General features: G+C 45.8%; 1 protein-coding gene across 11 annotated transcripts in view; it reads left to right on the top strand.

Moving 5' to 3' along the window:
• The window catches only part of LOC120606646 (tumor necrosis factor receptor superfamily member 10B-like), a 39,029-nt gene extending 20,859 nt beyond the window's left edge, over positions 1 to 18,170 (top strand). For 9 of the 11 annotated variants that reach the window (XM_039868131.1, XM_039868128.1, XM_039868121.1 and 6 more), the window contains 8 exons: positions 8,990 to 9,095; positions 9,988 to 10,101; positions 10,813 to 10,924; positions 11,905 to 12,170; positions 12,769 to 12,800; positions 13,233 to 13,415; positions 16,135 to 16,211; positions 16,675 to 18,170. In XM_039868131.1, coding sequence (XP_039724065.1) covers positions 8,990 to 9,095; positions 9,988 to 10,101; positions 10,813 to 10,924; positions 11,905 to 12,170; positions 12,769 to 12,800; positions 13,233 to 13,415; positions 16,135 to 16,209 — 888 coding nt within the window. In that variant the 3' untranslated portion in view covers positions 16,210 to 16,211; positions 16,675 to 18,170. Of the gene's footprint in view, positions 1 to 975; positions 1,529 to 8,989; positions 9,096 to 9,987; positions 10,102 to 10,812; positions 10,925 to 11,904; positions 12,171 to 12,768; positions 12,801 to 13,232; positions 13,416 to 16,134; positions 16,212 to 16,674 lie in introns of those variants that run through there. The other 2 variants (XM_039868126.1, XM_039868127.1) reach the window with 2 other exon arrangements.
• Positions 18,171 to 18,426: the final 256 nt, after the last annotated feature.

Below are 18,426 nucleotides of genomic sequence, written 5' to 3'. Positions count from 1 at the left end.
TCAATATCACTTTTTTTTTTAAAGAGAAAGTATAAAAACAAAAACAAGAGAAATATCCAATAATCTCCTCGTCCTGGTTAACCACTGTTGATTTTTTAAAAAGAGGCAAAGACATATCCACTGAGAGAAAATTGAAACAATACAGAATGATTTCAGTGAGCAGTGAAAGCCTCCTTTTGGCTCCTGCCCACTCTCGGCTCCCACAGCCCCAACCTCAGCTGCCCACACAGAAGGAGACGCTTCCACACTGCTTGCCAGCTTCCTCCAGGATGGCCTGTGCACTCTTCAGAGGGCAGGAAAGATTCCAGGGGCCACTTCTTGCCATCAGGGACAGAGCGGGAGAGATAGGGGGTTCCCCAACACCCAGCCTAGGCCAGTTAGAGCACTCGCAGTCCCTCCCTGGGCTCTCCTCCAAGCTTCCCGCCACAGCCTCACTCGGGGCTCACCCGCCATGCAGGAAATCTTTTTACCTGCGTGGAGGAGATTTCAAAAGACATGTATGGACAAATATTCGAGATAGTTTGTTGAATGAAAAAAAAAACAGAACTTGAAGAACAAGTTAGAAGAGAGTGAAACTATTCTTTTCTGTATAGTTTATGGATATCCAGCATGTGCTGAGAAAATATTCTGGAACGATTAAGTTATGCTGGGAGTGAGGTTATGGGGACATAGTGTTTTAAATCGCCATGTTCTGTGTTATGAAATAAATTTATAGTAAACACGTGCACATTTGTGAACAGAAGCCTCCGTGGTAAGAATAACTGTGCTCAACCAGAGCCCTGGAGTTATCCTCACCCCTTACCCCCGGGCACTTCTTCTTGTGCCCGGAAGGCATGTTCTTCTGACTCAAGTGGGGTGACCTTATGCAGCGGACGTGAGGAAGGGGTGCGACAGAGCTGAGCATGGGAAGGAAGAAGAAGAGGACAGGAATAGTTCCAGGTTTATGAACCGGAAAAACAGCCCTGGAATGTGGGAGGGATCTGGACGCACCGCGAGCCCCAGGACCATAGCAGAGCACGTGGAAGGCGTCCAGTGCTCCCTCGCTGGTCCATCAGCGCGGACAGGCTCTGAGCAAGAGTTTGCGTCGCGGTCCTTCCACCTTCTCACGGAGGTGCACTCAAGACGCAGGGCTCCTCTCCTGAGCCGGGAATTAATCGCGTGAGAAATAATTACGTCGACCTGATGCAGAAAGTTGACGCTGCCTCATAGTTTCGCGGTAGACCGAGTCGGCGCGGTATAAAAGTGAAGAACTGGCTGGGTACAGATGGTGACGCCCGGCCCCGGCGCACCCCGCAGGCTGCAAGGACCTCTGCGCCCCATGAAATACGCACGATCCCTGATGACTTTGCCGGGACCAGGATCGCTGCCGGACCGCACGGGGCAGCGGGGACACAGCGCGCTGGCTTCCTCGGGCGCCCGCGCAGGGCGCGCCCCAGTCCCCGGGCCGGCACCGGGAGCCGGGCCTCGACTCTGGGGCCCCAGGGCCCTGATCTCCGTCGTCTCCGCCGTCTTTGCTCTCCTGCTTGCGGTGAGTCCCCGCCGCCGTTCCTGGCTCGGGAAGGCGCGCCTGGTGGCCGGGACGGGGCGGGGGAGTAGGGACACGACTGGAGGTGCCTGCCGGGGTGACCCGGTGGCCGGGGCAGGTCCGGGCAGAGTTTGGGGAAGAGCGGGTTACCCGGGCGCGCTCCCCTTCCCGATCCTGGGCCCCGGCGGGCCACGAGGAGCGATCCCAGGCCTTGCAAGCCACAGAGTGACAAACAGGTTGATTTTTCCTTCTCTCCTCTTTCCGTCCCCTTCCTCCTCCCCTTCCTCAACCTCTCTCTCCAACTCTCATTTTGCAGACAGGTTAAAACTGTAGTCATCCAAAAGTAACTTTCTCCGCTGTCTTCCACGACTTTTAGTTCCAGCCCCTTGAGTGGAGCCTGGAAAGTCTCCCGCGTTTCCTCCTGTCACTTTGTTGCACAACCGCAAAGACAAGGGCTGTGTAGAAACGAACAATCATCTCACAGCCCCCACAGGCTGGCTCCCACTTCCTTTAGGAGTCGAAGTGTGTTCAATGATTTCAACAATATCAGTATTACATTTCGTTGAAATCCACTAAATGCTGCAATACAAAGGTAGAAACGGTTAGGGAGGATGAGACAGAAAAACCCAACTATATACTGTCTATTTGAGATGAATTTAAAAGCAGGACACACATATTGAAAGTAATTGGATGCAAAAAGGTATAACATTCAAATAGTGAGGGTAAGAAATCTGCTGTGACTGTCTTAACATAAGGTAAAGTTGATTTGAAGACAAAGAATATTATAGAGAGAAAGAGGGAACTTTTGTAATGTGAAAAGTGTTGATTTATCAGGGAGTCATACTAATCATATGTGTGTATGTGACTAATACAATTTCAAAATATAAAGCAAAAAATTAACAGAATGAAAGAGAGATTATAACCAGCAATTGATGGAACAGTTAGATGAAAACTCAGTAAGTTATGGGATCTGAACACTATCAACCACCTTGAGTTAATGGATATTCACAGACATGCAACAGCTATTGAAGATTCGTTCTTTTCTATGAACATGGTACTCTCACCAAGATAGACTGTATTCTGACTATAGAATGAAGCTAAATGAAAATGAAATGAGGGAAATTATATAGGGTATTTGTTCCATCTCAATGAAACTAAACTGGAAATCAATAACAATATAAAGACCCCCAAAATTGGGGTCTTGAGCAATGCGCTATAAAATAATCCATGGTTCAAAGAAGAAATCAAAATGGAACTTAAAAAAACTTTAACAATAAATAGCAATGAAAATATAAGACATCGAAACTGTGAGTGCTGCTAAAACAGTGCTTAGATTAAAATATATAGCTTTCAGTGTTCATAATGAAAGGGGGCAGAGGGAGTGACTGCTAATGGTATCGAGTTTATCTTGGGGGGTTACGAGAATGTGCTAAAATTGATTCTAGTGATGGTCGTATCTCTCTATGAATATGTTAAAACAATTGAAATGTATACTTTAAGTGGGCGATTTATACGAATAATTATAATGATTATGTGCATTATCTTTTATTAAAGCTGTTTTAAAAAGAAATATATAAAATCTATGACCAAAAGACCCACATTAATCAGCCTTAAAAATAAATGTAAATTTAAACCACATGAAGTAACCAGAAGAACTATAAATCAGTGAAATAGGATTATCTGACACTATCTGGAGTTAGTGCAGACCCCACAGATCAAGGGCTCAGTCCCACAAGACTGTCTCCACTTCAGACATAAGTCTCAAGTAGTAGGCTCCCAAGTTACCCACACTTTTGTCAGACTTATCTATAAATTAGGGGTTCCCATGACCCTCTTCTCAGGTTCGATAACTTGCTGTAACAGCTCACAGAACTCAGGTAAACACATTTATCTATTTATTATGAAAGATACAGATAAATAAGCCAGATGAAGAAGTATATGGTGAGGTTTGGGTGGGCCCCAAATTCAGGAACTTCTGTCTCTGTAGAGTTGGGGTATGCCACCCTCCCAACATGGGGATGTATTCACCAAGCTGGAAGCTCTCTGAACCCCTTAGTTTAGGGATTTTTGTGGAGGCTTTATCACATAAGCATCTTCAATTATTAACTCAATCCTCACCCCCTTTCCTTCCTCTGAAGGGTAGGGGTGGGGCTGAACGTTCCAAGCTTGGTCTTTCTGGTGACCAGTCCCCATCCTGAAACTGTTAAGGAGACCACCTAGAGTGGCCTCATTAGAACAAAAGATGTTCCTATCACCCACATTGATAAGGAAATTGCAAGATGTTGTCAGGACAAACTGGGGATCTATCTGCCTGCAGTGTCTAAGCCAATGAAGCGACACAGGCCCGTTTTGCAGCAAAGAAAGCAAGGTTTATTAGGGAGTTGCAAGTCCCAGAGATACAAGCAAGCTACCCCTCAAAGGCCTGGCTCCCTGGGTATCTCAGAAATACAGATTATATAGGGAAAAATCATCAGTCATGGAAACTGAGGGATTTGGTGTCATGAATGCTACTCATTGTACTGTCTGAGAGGGGTGAGGTAATTGATCATTGTGTCCGGTTCTGGAATCAGTCTTGGCGCCATTTCATCTGGTCCAGCAGCTGGTGGGGTTGCTGTCCTGTCTCAGTGGGCCTGGGGCTGAAACACACCTAAAGCCAAGATGCTCTCCTTAAATCTAAAGTCCAACCCAAACCTATCGTCCTCATGATTGTACACCTGAAGATCCGTTCAGCTTTTGTCCTGAGGCTTAATGATTAAAGGTGCCAGCATGCAGAGGATAAGGGCATGGAGTAAAAGCAAGTGAGTCACAATGCCATTATCCGAGCAAAGCCAGTTTTGAATCAGAGAGAAAAAACTATGTTCAAGAAATGAGGTTTGTGTGCAGTTACAGTATTTAAGACCACTGTTTCGGGAACTGGGGGCAGAGACCAAATATATATATTTTTTATTATGTCACAAATATAAATAAAAAGAACTGACAAGACAGAAAGTTGATTTTCTGAAACACTCAACAAAATTAATAAACTCTTAACTAGACTAACACAGAAAAAAAAAAAAGTGAAATACCAGCATTAAGAATTTATGATGGTTGTCACAACAAACTCTGCATCCATTAAAAAGATATAAAGAGGATCTTAGGAATAAATTTTATGTCAATAAATTAAACAACTTGGATAAAATGGACAAATTCTTTGACAATACTACCTAGGAAAAGGACACGAAATAAAGATGTAATCTGAATTATCCTGTACCTATTTATAAATTGGAATTCATTATCTAGAAGCTTATCATGAAGAAAACTGTAGGCCCAGGCAGTTTTGATGCGGGATGGGGTGAATCTCCCGAAGCAGGGACCGAAGCCCTACACCTGCCTAGAGAGAGTCCTCGACTCCTCACACTCATGCCTCTTTCCTATATTATTCCCCCCTCAGGGATTTTATTTTCCCGCATTCTCAAGGGGACGTTGAGGGATGAAAGTCTGTCTTCTGAAACTTCTTCAAAGTTGAGATAGGGCTGTCGTGCCTGCTGGATAAGGGCTGCTGGATAGGGGGCTTGGTTTTTACCACAGGTTGGGGTGTTTCATCTGCTAGATTGTTTCCCTTGAGTACATCTGAATCCTGCTTCTGGCGCTCCCTTCAGTGAATGACCGCTATGTCTCAAGGTCCATTCACTGCTTCTAAGAGCTGTAAAATTTTAGCTTTGTGTTCAATTGGGGCGTTCTTTGCAGTAAGGAGGCCTCATTTTTCCAAATGGCAATGTGTGCATGGAGTGCTATAAATCCATATTTAGTCTGAGTCCTTTTGCCAATTGTAATGCCCTAATAAAGGCAATAAGTTCTTTTTGAGCAGAGGTGTTAGCTGGTAAAGCATTAACCTCAGTGACATCTGATAAGCTTACAATAGCATATCCAGCCTTCCTGAGCCCTTTCCGAAACTATCCATCTGTGAACCATTCAGCATCCAGATTGAATAGGGTTCATCTTTTAGATCATTTCCACTTGAAAAATTTTGTTCTATAGTCTCAACACAGTGGTGGGGAAAGGTCACTAAATCCAAGTGGTATCAAAGTGGCAGGGTTTAGCATTTGACAGACCTTGAGAATGACATTAAGAGTAAGTATCTAATAAGAGGGCCTGATATTTCAATAAGCATCTTCCCATTAACCATTGATGTACCTTGGTCTCTAATGCACTTTGTAATTGATGGGGGGTTAGCACCTTAAAATGCTGTCCTAAAGTAAGTTTGGAGGCTTCTTCTACTAACAAGGCAGTAGCTGCTACAACTCGTAAGCAGCCCGGCCAACATAAAGTTACCTGATCTAATCGTTTCGAAAAATAGGCAATTGGTCTTGGAGTGTCCTTTAACTTTGGAGTTAGCAGTCCCAAAGCTATCCCTTGTTTTGCAGTTAAAGCGTAAATGGCTTTTCCAAATCTGGAAGGCCTAATGCAGGGGCCGTTCCTAACCTTTCTTTAAGGGCATTGAAAGCAACTTCACATGACCCATTGCAAAGAAGGGACTTAGTATCAGGACCTTTTGTGGCTTCATATAAAGGCTTAGCTATTATCCCCAAATTGGTCCCTATTCTGCATAACCCAGCCATACCTAAAAAGGTTCTTAACTGTTTCTTTGGGGAAATTTTATTGCTAATATAGCTTTCTTTCATTCGGGAGCCAAAGCCTAGGCTCCCGATGTTAAAACGTCCTAGATATTTAACCTTCCGCAGGGAAATTTGTTCCTTTTGTAGAGACACCCAATATCCCTGTTTTCCTAAAAAATTTAAAACTTGGATAGTGTTAGACTCACGACTTTCTTTTTGTTGGGCTTGTTATTAACAAGTCATCTACATATTGAATAAGAGAACCATCTCTTAATTTGAAATTCCTGAGTTCCTGGACCAAGGCATTCCCAAACAATGGGGGCTATCCAGGAATCCTTGGGGGTAGAACTGTCCGAGTGTATTGAGAGGTTTTATGTCGGGATCAGTCCACTCAAATGCAAACAAATATTGGCTATCAAGGTGTAGAGGAATGCAAAAAAAAAAAAAAAAGCATCTTTGACATCTAAAACTAAACCAGCGGGCTTTCTCTGGAATCTGAATTGGAAGGGTATAGGGATTGGGCATGATTGGATGAATTGGGACTATGGCCTCATTTACTGCCCTTAAATCTTAGATAAAACTGTCTTCCCCATTAGCCTTTTTTTATTGGTAGAATAGGGTGACAGCAGGCTTTATCAGTTAAAATTTTAAGTATTTTTCATTAGTGGTTGTATATCCCGTTGTGCCTCGGTCTTGAATGCATACTCTTTTTTATGTGGATAATTAGTATTAGGTTTTAGTTGTATTTCAATAGGAATGACATTAATAACTCTTTCAGGGACTTCTGTGGCACAAACTTTAGGATCAACCTGTGAGCTAATATTGGTGGTGTGGGGGAGGGTATCAATTGTGTCTTTAAGTGGAATAAGGATCTTGAAATGTGGGCTAATAAATTTGATTGTGAAGCGTCAAAATGAGTAACGGCATGTATGAGTTGTAAATCTCATCCTCATAGAGAGATTGGACATTCAGGCATAAGTAAACATTGGTGGATAAACATGTGGTCCCCTAGTCTGCCTTCATGGAAGTTGTAAACCTTTGCTTTCAGGGCGGTTAAACATGTTTGTGAGGACACTGGCCCAGAAAATTGGGTTAGGAGAGAGCAAGCAGCTTCCATAGCAAGTAAGAATTCAGTATTCCCATCTACCGCATCAAGAATTGCCAGAGGCTCTTCGGTGGAGATGGGGACAGTGGCTCTCTGTCTTAGGTCTTCTTTGGAGTTGGGGACAGTCCCGCCCCTAGTGGCTCTCCTGTTTGCACAGCGGGGCAAGGCCCAGGAGTTTTCTTCGGTGTTGCAGTTGTGCGCAGTGTTTTTCCAATGTCTTTCTAGCCCACACTGGTCGCAGCGGTTACTGCCAAGAGCCTTACGAGTGAGGGAAGCTGATGGTCCCTTCATGTCAGGATTTGTTGTTTTATATCCAAAGTGAGGGTCCTTGAGGTGGTGGGGGACTCATAGCTGCGGCTAACATAGGAGCCTTTTGTCTGTTTCACTCAGTCTTTTCCGCTCGTCTACCCTATCCCGATTATTATAGACGGTAAAGGCTAGGTCTAGAAGTGGGTTCATAGGGGCCTGGGGTCCTAGAGCAGACTCTTGTAATTTTCTCCTTATGTCAGGGGCCGACTTGGAGATAAAATGGTAATATTTGTCCCTCTGGTGTTGTGGGTTCTGTGTTGGTATATTTTCTAAGGGCTTCTAGGAGAGGGCCTTGACATAAGGCAGGATTTTCATCTTTCCCTTGGGTGACCACTGCTCAGATTTTGTCATAATTATCAGGCGCAATAATGCAGTGTTTCATCCCCTCTGTGCTGCATGTTATGTGGTTTCTGCATTCTGGACCCCAAGCCCCCCTCTGGTAATTGGTCGGAGAGTCCTGGTCTGGGACCGCATTCCCTCCCGTTGGGTGGACATCGCGGCCCTCACGGTGGGCAGCACCGCTGTCAGCATGACCCCTAGCTTCTTCGATAAGTCTTTGTTTTTCTTCTGTAGTACAGCATAGGAATAACAAAATTTATAAATCTTGCCAGGTTAAGTCCTAAGTCAAATTAAGTTTTTCGAACTCATCAGTCAGTTTGCTACTTTAAAACACTCCCATGTTAAAGAAAAGTTGCAAAAGCTCTGCAAAAACCTTGTATTCGGAACCATTTGAAAAATAGGTGCTGACATCCTGAAGAGCACGACTGAATACTTTAGAGTGTATTTTCCACAAATGAGGACATTCTCCCCCATAACCACAATATGACCTTCAGACTCAGAACATTAAAACACATTACTTCAGACCCTATTCGGATTTCTCTGACTGTCCCCAGGTTGTCATTTTTAGCACAGGGATCCTGACCCAAATATGTTGCTGTTTCCTTTTCCTTTGCTGGTATTTTGTGGGACATTGACAGGCTCCCTTTGGGGGCAGCTTGTCAGCTAAAAACCAGAAGTCCCTGACTTAATGTGTGCATGTAGTATTAACTTTTATTGGTAAAATGTGTGTGTACACGCGCATGTGTGTGGTGAGAAAGAGACATATGGTCAAATAAAAGAATTAAAAAGACAAAATAATAAATGCTGTCTCTAATTAAGAGGATCGCTCATGGTTTTCGTATTCTTATAAAAATTTCCTTGCTCATATTTTCTACAAAAATATATTTTGTTTTATTATAAGAGAAAATAATACTGGAAACTTTTTCAAGTATAAGTTACTTGCTAGCACCAAAGGCCAAGGGACAAACATGAGCACAAAATAATGAGAAAGCAGGAATAAAAGTCCCAGCCAGTTCTGTCTGCTTTTGGCAGTTGGGATGAAGGGAATGTGAGAGGGATTCTGGGAGGGAAGAGAGTCTGGAAGCCACTCATGCCTGTCCCTTCTTTGTCCCATAGGTCCCATCTGCTTCAGCCGCAACCACAGGGCAGGACAGAGTTCACCAGCAACTAACTGCCCCACAGGAATGCAGGTGGAGCCTCCCGGGCAAGTGCTGTCCGCCAGGTACATTCTGAGATTGATCTGCAACCCTCACCCCATCCTTGACTCCATGTCCTTCCAGCCCTCTGATTCCCACAATTCCTGGTTCTTTATCTACAGGTATTTATTACATGCCTTCTGTGTGTCAGACACCGTGCTAGCAGAGGGCACGAGGCCCCTGCCCTGCTGCAGCTCTCCTTTTTGGGTGGTATCCAGTCAGACAGAAGAACGTGACGGTCAGAGAGACGAGATAGGAAGTGTGAGGATAACTGAGTGGTGGGAGGGACAGACCGGGTTGGTGAGGCCTCCCAGGGACGGTGACGGGATGGTGACTTTGACGCAGACAGCCACTATCTTTGGTGCAGGGAGCCAGGCACAGTGGTCCTGACAGGGACGCCTCAGGAACCATGATCCCAGTGGGCAAGAGCTGGGCTTGTTTGAGCAAACCTATGGGGCAGATGGCGTAAGTGGGGGATAAAGAGGTCTCAAGGACAAGTGGGAACAAATCACACAGGACCCTGGACACTGTGGAGGGAGCATGGGTTTCACTTTTTGTGTGAGGTATTAAGGAAAGTAAAATATCTCAATGTTTTATATTGGTTACATATTGAAATGATACTACGTTGGAAATTTTAGGTTAAAAAATACATAGTTGAAATTAATTGGACCTCCTTTTACTCTTTTAACGTGGCAACTGTGAATTTGGGTTTCATGTGTGGCTTGTAATACATTTCTGTTGGCAGTACTGGTCTAAGGTATGTGGTAGATGCAGAAACGGAGAAAAAGGTAAGGCCAGGTAGAGTGGATTTCCCTCTTTGGACTCCACTGATGGCCCAAAGTGGCGTCCCCGGCCACCACAACCAGCCTCTGGGAGTCCTATGAGGATTCGCTAGCCAGCTTTTCTCTCTGTTTCCAGGGTACTACTTATCGGAATACACTGGAGACTGTATGTCATGCACAGACGGCGTGGATTTCACCAATCATAGCAACAACTTCTCTGCTTGCCGAATGTGTTCTCAGTGCTACCCAGGTAGAGACCATGGGGACCCTCTGCCCACAGTTAGGGTGCTGGGGATGAGGTGGGAATTGTATCAAAAGGAGACTCAGAAACCTGATTTTTAGGCCAGCTGGGTCTCCATCATACCCTTTTTTATGATATGTCTTAGGTCAATAAAATAAAATGAAAACAAATTATTTTTATAATGCATGTCACACGGCCAGGAAATCTCTCAGACTATCAGTTGGAAGGAAGGTGATAGTCTGTCCCTCGAAGGGGGACTCTATTATTACAGCACAGAATGTGTGGCCAAGTGGAAGAGTGCTGCCTGGGGCTGGGACGAGGGCCTGCTCCTGGGCCAGGTCCCTCTTAGCCCTGTGCTCCGTGCTCCTGGCGGGTGCTCCGCCTCCCTCAGCCTTCACAGCCTAAGGCCCCTCTGCCTCTCCAGCAGAGCTAGGTTTTGGGAAATCACCCAAGGTTTCCTCTCCATCCAGGGTCCCTGCCCTTCTTGGTGACCCCATGAGCTAACAGATATTTCCTCCCAATCCTGATGTAATAAATAATGAATTGCGGTCTTTTTTATACTCCTTTATTGGCGACAGGTGAACGGTGGCTATCTTTTGTGTGCAGAAAACAGTCCCCTAAATCATTTGGTTACGTGAGTGGGTGTGGATTTAGGTGGTGACGAAGGGTAGAGGGACACGTGGGGAAACACATACCCCAAGCCTTATCCTGTGTCTCCAGGTGAAGTGCAGACACGTTCATGCACTAGGATCCAAGACACGGAATGTCAATGCAAACCTGGCACTTACCGCGAAAGAAATTCCCCTGAGTTGTGCCGGCCGTGCAGCAGTGGGTGAGACATGGCAGCCTGGGGGCCCCCAGAAACTCAGGAGAACCACCACAGAGACCCTACGCCCCTGCCCCAGATCTTCCCTGTGCCTGTGGGGTCTTCTGAGCCTCCAGTGGCACCTCTTCGGCTATCCACATCCACATGTCCTCACATTGCCCTCTGCCGTGTCCCCAGCCCACACCTCCTCAGCACGGTTTCCGCCTGGCAGGATGAGTTTTCTATTTGCACAATAGACTGCTTCTTAGGGCCCATGATACTTTTAGGAGCCCTCAGAAATAACTGACCCTTTTTTTTTTTAATTGAAATCTGAAGAAAATAAAATGGAATAGACTCCAACCTGAATCTATTCCTACTCAGTCAGAAAATACTTTTAAATACTTTATTATTCAGGAAAGGGTCCATGGAGACAAAAGTGCCCACAGCCTACAAGGTCATAATAAGACAGAGCCTGTAGGTCCTTCAGGGTTCCCTAATCCCAGGCCCCTGTGACCTCCATAAGATGTATCTTTTCCCTATTTTTTGAATTTAGGGGCCAATAGTAATTTACTCTTCTCTGACTTCCAGTGTTGGCTGTGATTGTAAGGACAGTCAATAGGGGGAAGAAAGAGGTGCCTTGTATTAAAGGTTGACTGAAGGATGAGGCTCAGCTCCTGCCCACAGGGTTTCTGACCCTTGACCTGGACTGAGATAGCCCCTCTCGCGGGCTCCCCCTGCAGTCCGGAGAAGCTCAGTGCAGCCTCACCAGAAGGCCCAGCTCCTGAGGGTGCCGCTCTGAACACTCAGTGGGAGCCCTACGGGCTGAAGTGCCATGCCCGGCTCCTTCTCCAACCCAGCAAGGGGGTGAGGGGACCCGTTGTGCAGACAGGAGAAGCCTGCTCTTCCTCCACTCTCTGGTCAGGGGACACTGGGTGGGAGGTTGGACCCTCTTTCTCTCTGTCTTACCTCACAGAACCCCTTTATATCCTCCCCATGTCTGTACCTAGATGTCCTGATGGCATGGTCCAGGCCAAGCCCTGCACCCCCTGGAGCAACCTCAAATGTGTCAAACGAGAATCAAGTACTGAGAACAGTGGGGAGGTCCCGGTTCCCGGAGAGCCAGTGCCCACCAGACCTGGGCTGCCCTCCGCTCCCTCTCCCTCCTCAGGCAATTCACAGCTGGTGACTGGAGTTATAGGTGGAGTTGCAGCCTTCTTTCTGTGTATCCTGCTGTTATTCTGTGCATATCGTCACTGGAGGCGCATCCTTCAAGGTGAGGCTGGCGGGGGCGATGGGGAGGTGCTGGCACTCTCTGCCATCTCCCTCGCGTCCCGCTTTGTTTCTCAAACAGAAAAGCCCTCCTCTCCACATCGCAAATCCCCCTGTTTTGTTCTGGCCTGGCTCCGATCCCCTTCCCTGTGATCACCCCTCCATGTCCCACCTCACCTCTTCGGGGTTGGGATCACATCAGTGTCCTTGTCTCACGGCTGACAGTCACCTCATCTCCCAGCCCAAGTCTGGGAGGGCAGGACCAGTTCTTCGGCGTCCCCAGTCAGAGCGGAGAGGTGCTCAGCCCCTGTATTTGGTGACAAGAGCCAGGAGGAGAGGGTCGGGGGCTTTATACAGCTTTGGTCAGAGCAGAACCCAACAGAGATTTGATACGTGTTTATTTTTACTTCTTTCCCCTTTCTCTTCCCCCTCTGAACATTGTCCCAGAGATGGACTGTCCCTCTCCCGTCACCTGTCCCCAGGGCTGCTTGTTCAGTGTCTGATACTCAGCCCACGCCCCATCCCTTGCACTGTCCTTGTGGGGGGAGGAGCCGCTGAGCGGCCCTTCTCCACTGCTAAGACAGACACCCCTTCTCTTCCAGCTTGTGGAGTGGACCCCACACGTGTGGACAGAGTGAGTTGATTTCCCCAGGACCTGGCGGCATCAGGCCCTCAGGAACCGCTTCCTTCCCGCAGCAAGGCCCTGGGAGGGCACGGTCCCATTTGTCCTATAGGGCTGACCCTGATTCTCTAAAGTGGCCTGGGGGCCTGGGCTGAGTGTAAGAAGGCAACTGACCCTTTGTCAAGCCCTGTCCTTCCTGCTGCTTGTGACACCTTCACCCACAACCCTGCTCCCTGGGGTATGAGGGTGTCAGGCAGGGGTGCTGAACCCCCGTAGCACAGCACAGGGTTCCGGTGTCCGCAGCAGAGTCCTGGATGTGCTGAGCCTGTGCCGGCCTGAGGGGACAGCCTGGGGAGACATGGGGCAGGAGAACCTACTGTGCCCCTTGAGACCCTGCAGGGAGCCTGGGTGTGGACTCCTGAGTCAGCTCGTTGCCTTCCCAAGGTCTTTTCCTGGTACTCATGTCCTCGGAGAGGGCCCGGGGCTCGTGACAATGCCCACAACGAGATCGTGAGCAACAGGAACTCGCAGTCCACCCTGGTCTCTGAGCAGGAGCTGGAACAGCAGGAGCACACGGAGCTGGCACATGTCATCGTACAGTCCCCAGGGGAAGCAATGCATCTGCTGGTGAGTGGATGATGGCTATGCACCATCCTGGCCCTTCTGCTTGCTTCTGTGGTAGAAACAGGGATAGGTCGATGCTGGTCAGGTCTCCTGTCCCCCGGAGACGTGGTTTTGGAGGGATATTGGGACCTGAAGGGAGGAAGGGGCCGCTGCGCAGGGAGCCCACCACCCTGGTGTGTGGACTGCCAGCGCTGTGGAATGTCTGTGTCTTATTATCTGTAGTGTATTCACCGCATCCTTAGGGTCTAGAACAAGGCAGGCCCAGAGTGAGCGCTCTAATGCCTGTTGAATGATAGCATTAGCGCTACATAATATTTCACTGTGCGATTAGTTACATAATTTTAAGCCATTCCTCATCAATTTCAGAATTTTAAATTTATTTCAAGATTAAGTCGAATCCATTTGAAAATAAATATTTGTCCCAATTTCTGATCATGTTTGTTGAATGGCTTCCTAGAGGAAGTCAAATTTCTTTGTCGATGGGTAGAAGTACTTTTTACTGTATACACACAGACACAACACACACACACACACACACACACACACACACACACACACGGACGTCCACAGTTTGGGGTCATATCAGTTCAACCGGTTTAATATGACGTTAGTATTCTTTTTGATAACCAGGAAAAAATGACTTACACTTGCTTTTTTTTGTTTTTGGAAATGGTTGCTGTCATGTCTCTGAGAGTCGTTCCGAGACATGCTCTCACGCCCCTGCATTCACACAAGTTTGTTCTTTCATTTGGTCTAATATTTTAATGTGCAGAATTTTATATGTTAAGTAATTAATCTACTGATACATATTTTTTCATTGCTCATGAGCTTTGAAATTCCTTCATGCAGCAAAAGATAAGTTTCTCTAATCTCTTAGGTAGCCTTTTAAAAATGATTTGATTTATAGTATATAGCTATATAATTTAAATGAAGTTTATTTTGCAATATGACATGACGTGAGAGCTCCCCGAATTGTCCTGAGGCGCTGTCTCCTCCCCAAGACTCCAGTTAGGTACTGGTTCTCCCGTGTTCATCTGCCTCTCTCCCTCCTTTATAATCTGTGAAGTGGTTCTATGGTAGAGATCTCTCTTCACCTCTATTCTTCCTTTCTGTTCTTTTCTTGTATTGATACCTCATTTAAAAACGCATAAAGACAAGTTATAAAACAGCCAGCCAACCAACAAAAATGGTCAATAATTCCTACACGTAATATAATTGACACAATAAGAAATTGTACATAGTACAGAAAGGTTCTCAGTGAGTTGTGAAAGCTTCCACACTCCCACTGTCTTTTTTTAATTGCACTTAACAATGAGAGATAATTTCTTGTAATTCTTTGCCAATATCTTTATACATATGGTATCTCTGTGTGTGAGTGTGTGTGTGTATACATACATATGTATACCTGCATATTTTATTTATACAAAAGAGAGTCTATTATTTATAATACTTTGCCATGGAACTTTCTAATGTTTTACCATCTGATAGAGAAAATTCTGCATCCCTACCTTATCCAAGTTTATTATTTTTACCCAAATGAAGTTTAGAATTATACATCAGCTTTCCTCTTCCTTCCAAAATTTCAATGACATCATTTTGATACCTTAAATTTATAAATTAAGAAGAATCTTTTCAACATTCTACATTTTTCTTATGAAAGGAGATAGCATTTCAAGTCAAGTGTTCTCGAATACCTCAACTAGGTGTATCCTTTCCTTTAAATAAATTCCTCCTGTTTCTTGTCATGCCGTGTCTTTGTATTCCACGTGCTATGAATTGGATAGTCCTGTGATTCTCTTTCTTGCTCTGTTGTCTGCTGCAATTTTAACATTCATCCATACATCTGTTCATATTTAAATATTGTTGTTCAGTCCTTAGAGTTTTGTAAGAATACAGTCATATGTAAAATAATGACTCTTTTCTCTGCTCCCTTCAAAGCTCCCACCCCGTGCTTTTGTTTTGCTTCTTGCTGCAAGGTTCGGGAAGTTCAGAACCATGTTCTGGGTTGCTTAGAGTAGGCAGGCGTTTTAGTTTTGATCGAACTTGGTTGGGGAGGCCTCCAGTGCCACCTTTGGGAATGACATTGGCCCTTGATTCACATGGGGATTCTCATTATTACGGATGCAGCTTATACTTCTGAGGTGTTTTTTAAATCACAGAATTGGTGTTTAAATTTACCAAGTGCTTTTTCAGTGTCCCTGGAGAATATGTAAGGCTTTTATTTCCTTTATTTCCTTTAGACTATTGTTTTGAACCATTATTATTGATCAAGACACCTTCACATTCAAGAAATAAACCCTTACTTAGATTTCCCAAAATGCCCTTGTATGTATTCTTCATTCGAGTCACATAAATGCCTGGGAGGGAGTGACTGTTCCCTGATGGGGTGGTGAGAATGAACTAGAAGGGGCAGAAGGCAGCTGCTTGGGGTTCTGAGAAGGCTCCATGTCTCGATTGGGTGATGGTTACTCAGGTGTATACAGTTGTCAGAGCTGGTACAGCCACTTAAGGAGTGAGCTTTACCACAAGGAACATGGGCCTCCATGAGCACACAAGCACACAGCCTGTCAGGGGCAAAGGGTGGGAGGTTCTTCTCTGTCTCCATAGAGACCCAGGAGGGGATGTGGCTGCCCCGGGTCACACAACTAGCTGGTTGTCAGGCTCACTTCTGGAATCCAGATCTCCTAACTCACACCAAGGGTATTCTCCACTGTATTTATAGGGACCGGCAGGAGCTAGAAGGGTCTCAGATGAGAAGCAAGCAGCTGGTTCCAGCAATGCTGTAGGACACCATTGAAGGTGAGTATTTTGTTGGGGGTGGTGGAGCAGGAGCAGAGGAAAGAGGGATGTGTCCTAACTGCCATCTCCATAGCTCTCAGGGCAGTAAAGAGCCATAGATGCTAGAAGCAGGGGGCTATGCTGTTTGTCACTGGACAATTGGAACCCTAAATCCTTCTCCCCTACCTCTGCCTCCCCCACGTACCCCATCCCATCCAATCACAACGGTGTTCTACACTTGTTGTCTGTCCGTCCACATCCTTTCTCCTCCCTTGTTGCTCAAAGCCTAGTTCACCCACAACGAGGGCACCTAAGGGGCTGTGCTGTTCAGCAGGGCACCCACTGGCCCTAGGAGGCTACCAAGCACTTGACCTGTGGCTAGGCCAAATTTGAAGAGCTGTACTGTAAACTAGATACCATTTTTGAAAGAATTTTAGAAAAAAATAATATAAAATGTCTCAATAATTTTTTGTATGTTGATTAGATGCCCAACTCGAGACTGGTAGGAGGCGCAGAGACATGGAACGGCTGGTCCCACACCTCTTGTGTGGTGGTTAAGAATCAGGAGGGATATCTCAGTTGCGGAGGTCCCCGGAGGAACGAGGCCCCACAGCGGTCTCCCCAGCCCAGGATTCCAATGCCAGAAAGAGAAATTCCCACAACTTCTAGCTGTAAAAACCAGAGGAGACTGCGGCTGAGTGAGACAGATGACGGCTAGAGTCATAGACATTCCTATTAATATATATATTAATTTAATTATAGGTGGATGTTTACAAGTGACCAGCCCTGTGTCTAGGTGTCCCTGAACTGGATGGTTGTGCATGGGCTTCCTTCTCCTCTAGGGAAATGAATGGGGAGGGTGGGATATGGGTCAGATCTGAGTGCCAAATATATTCTATGTCATGTGCCATTTCAGGTCATGTTAGTGAACCTTCAGCCCCATCTGGGCTCAGGGGAGTGGGAAAGCTGCCCTGGTCTCAGGGAGGAAGAGTGGACGGTGCTCATGGATTGTGTTAAATGTTTACAAACTTAGCACTAGTTGGGCCCTCTCACTTCTGGTGGTTTGTGAATCTGAGCCCCAGAACTGCCTTATTCAGTTTGGATTGGCTATTTAAGCATCTCTAGGCACTTGCTTTCTGCATAAACAACTCAACGCATAATACCAATTCTTAAATACTGTGAGTATGTATTTATATGGCTAATACATTAGGGTTTTGTCCTTGTATCATTTTGTCTTATTTTTAAAAATCCTCAGTAACTCTCTCAGCCCTTAGTTTACAAAACACTTCATAGTATTCCAGTTACTTCAGTAAAATTTTATAGAGGAAGCACTTCTCAGGGTTTTTGCTTTTTTCCATCTCAAGACTGCGTGTTGTCTTGTGTGACAATCCAGCTGATGTGACTGGGCCAAAACTTGAACAGCCAAAACACATGTGGGATATCACGTCCATGGAGTTATCAGGAAGGGATGATCCCATAGCCTTGGTGCTCTCCCACTCTCCCACTTTCCTTTGAGGCCCCACCCTGATGTCTCCTCCCTTTCCTAAAAGACACAGGTGTTTCCTGCCTTTTCTGTTCCTTCTGTGCAGGATACTTTGCCCTAGTGTCTTCAGATGGAGCCATGACTTTTATCCATCAGGTTTTCCTTTCTCAGAGAAGTTGAGTGCCCATCCAAAGTATTAGCCTTATCAGTGTTTGTCAATTTTATTTATTTGTTCACAAGTTTATTGTGTGTCTTCCACCAGAGAGAAGTTTCATGAAACCATGAAATTGTCTTCTTCATTGCTTTATACACAATGCAAATATGCTTTTTTAGTTTTATTTAATGGTTGCGCATCTTTTCATACCTCTCTCTGGAGGCAGGTCCCTCCTTTGAAGAATTTGTTGGAAACATCAAACAATACGAGGAAGGCTGTTAGGTACAAAATACTCATATTTATAAATGCATAACCAAAATAAATGTGAAACCTTATATAAAAAGAGGTGTGTTGGTTTTTTTTCTCCCTATTCTCCCCTTCTCCTCTGGAGTAGCTCTGAGTGACTTGAGGCGTACAGGGCTGTGTATCTTGCTGTGGGGCTCACTCCTTCCCTTCCCGCTGATGCCTTCAGGCTTGCTGGTCATGGGTGGGTTTCCTGCTCTGACTCTGGATTTCCAAGGGCTAGGTTCATAGGGGACTATATTTCAGCCCCTTCTCCCTCTCCCTCCTTTCCTCTGAGAGAGGGACCCCAGCCCTGG

The sequence above is a fragment of the Pteropus medius genome, unplaced genomic scaffold, assembly GCF_902729225.1.
Source record: "Pteropus medius unplaced genomic scaffold, Ma_sr-lr_union100, whole genome shotgun sequence".
Taxonomy (NCBI): Eukaryota; Metazoa; Chordata; class Mammalia; order Chiroptera; family Pteropodidae; genus Pteropus; species Pteropus medius.
Note: the sequence above shows the minus strand (reverse complement) of the source record. Positions and strands in the feature narration are given on the sequence as shown.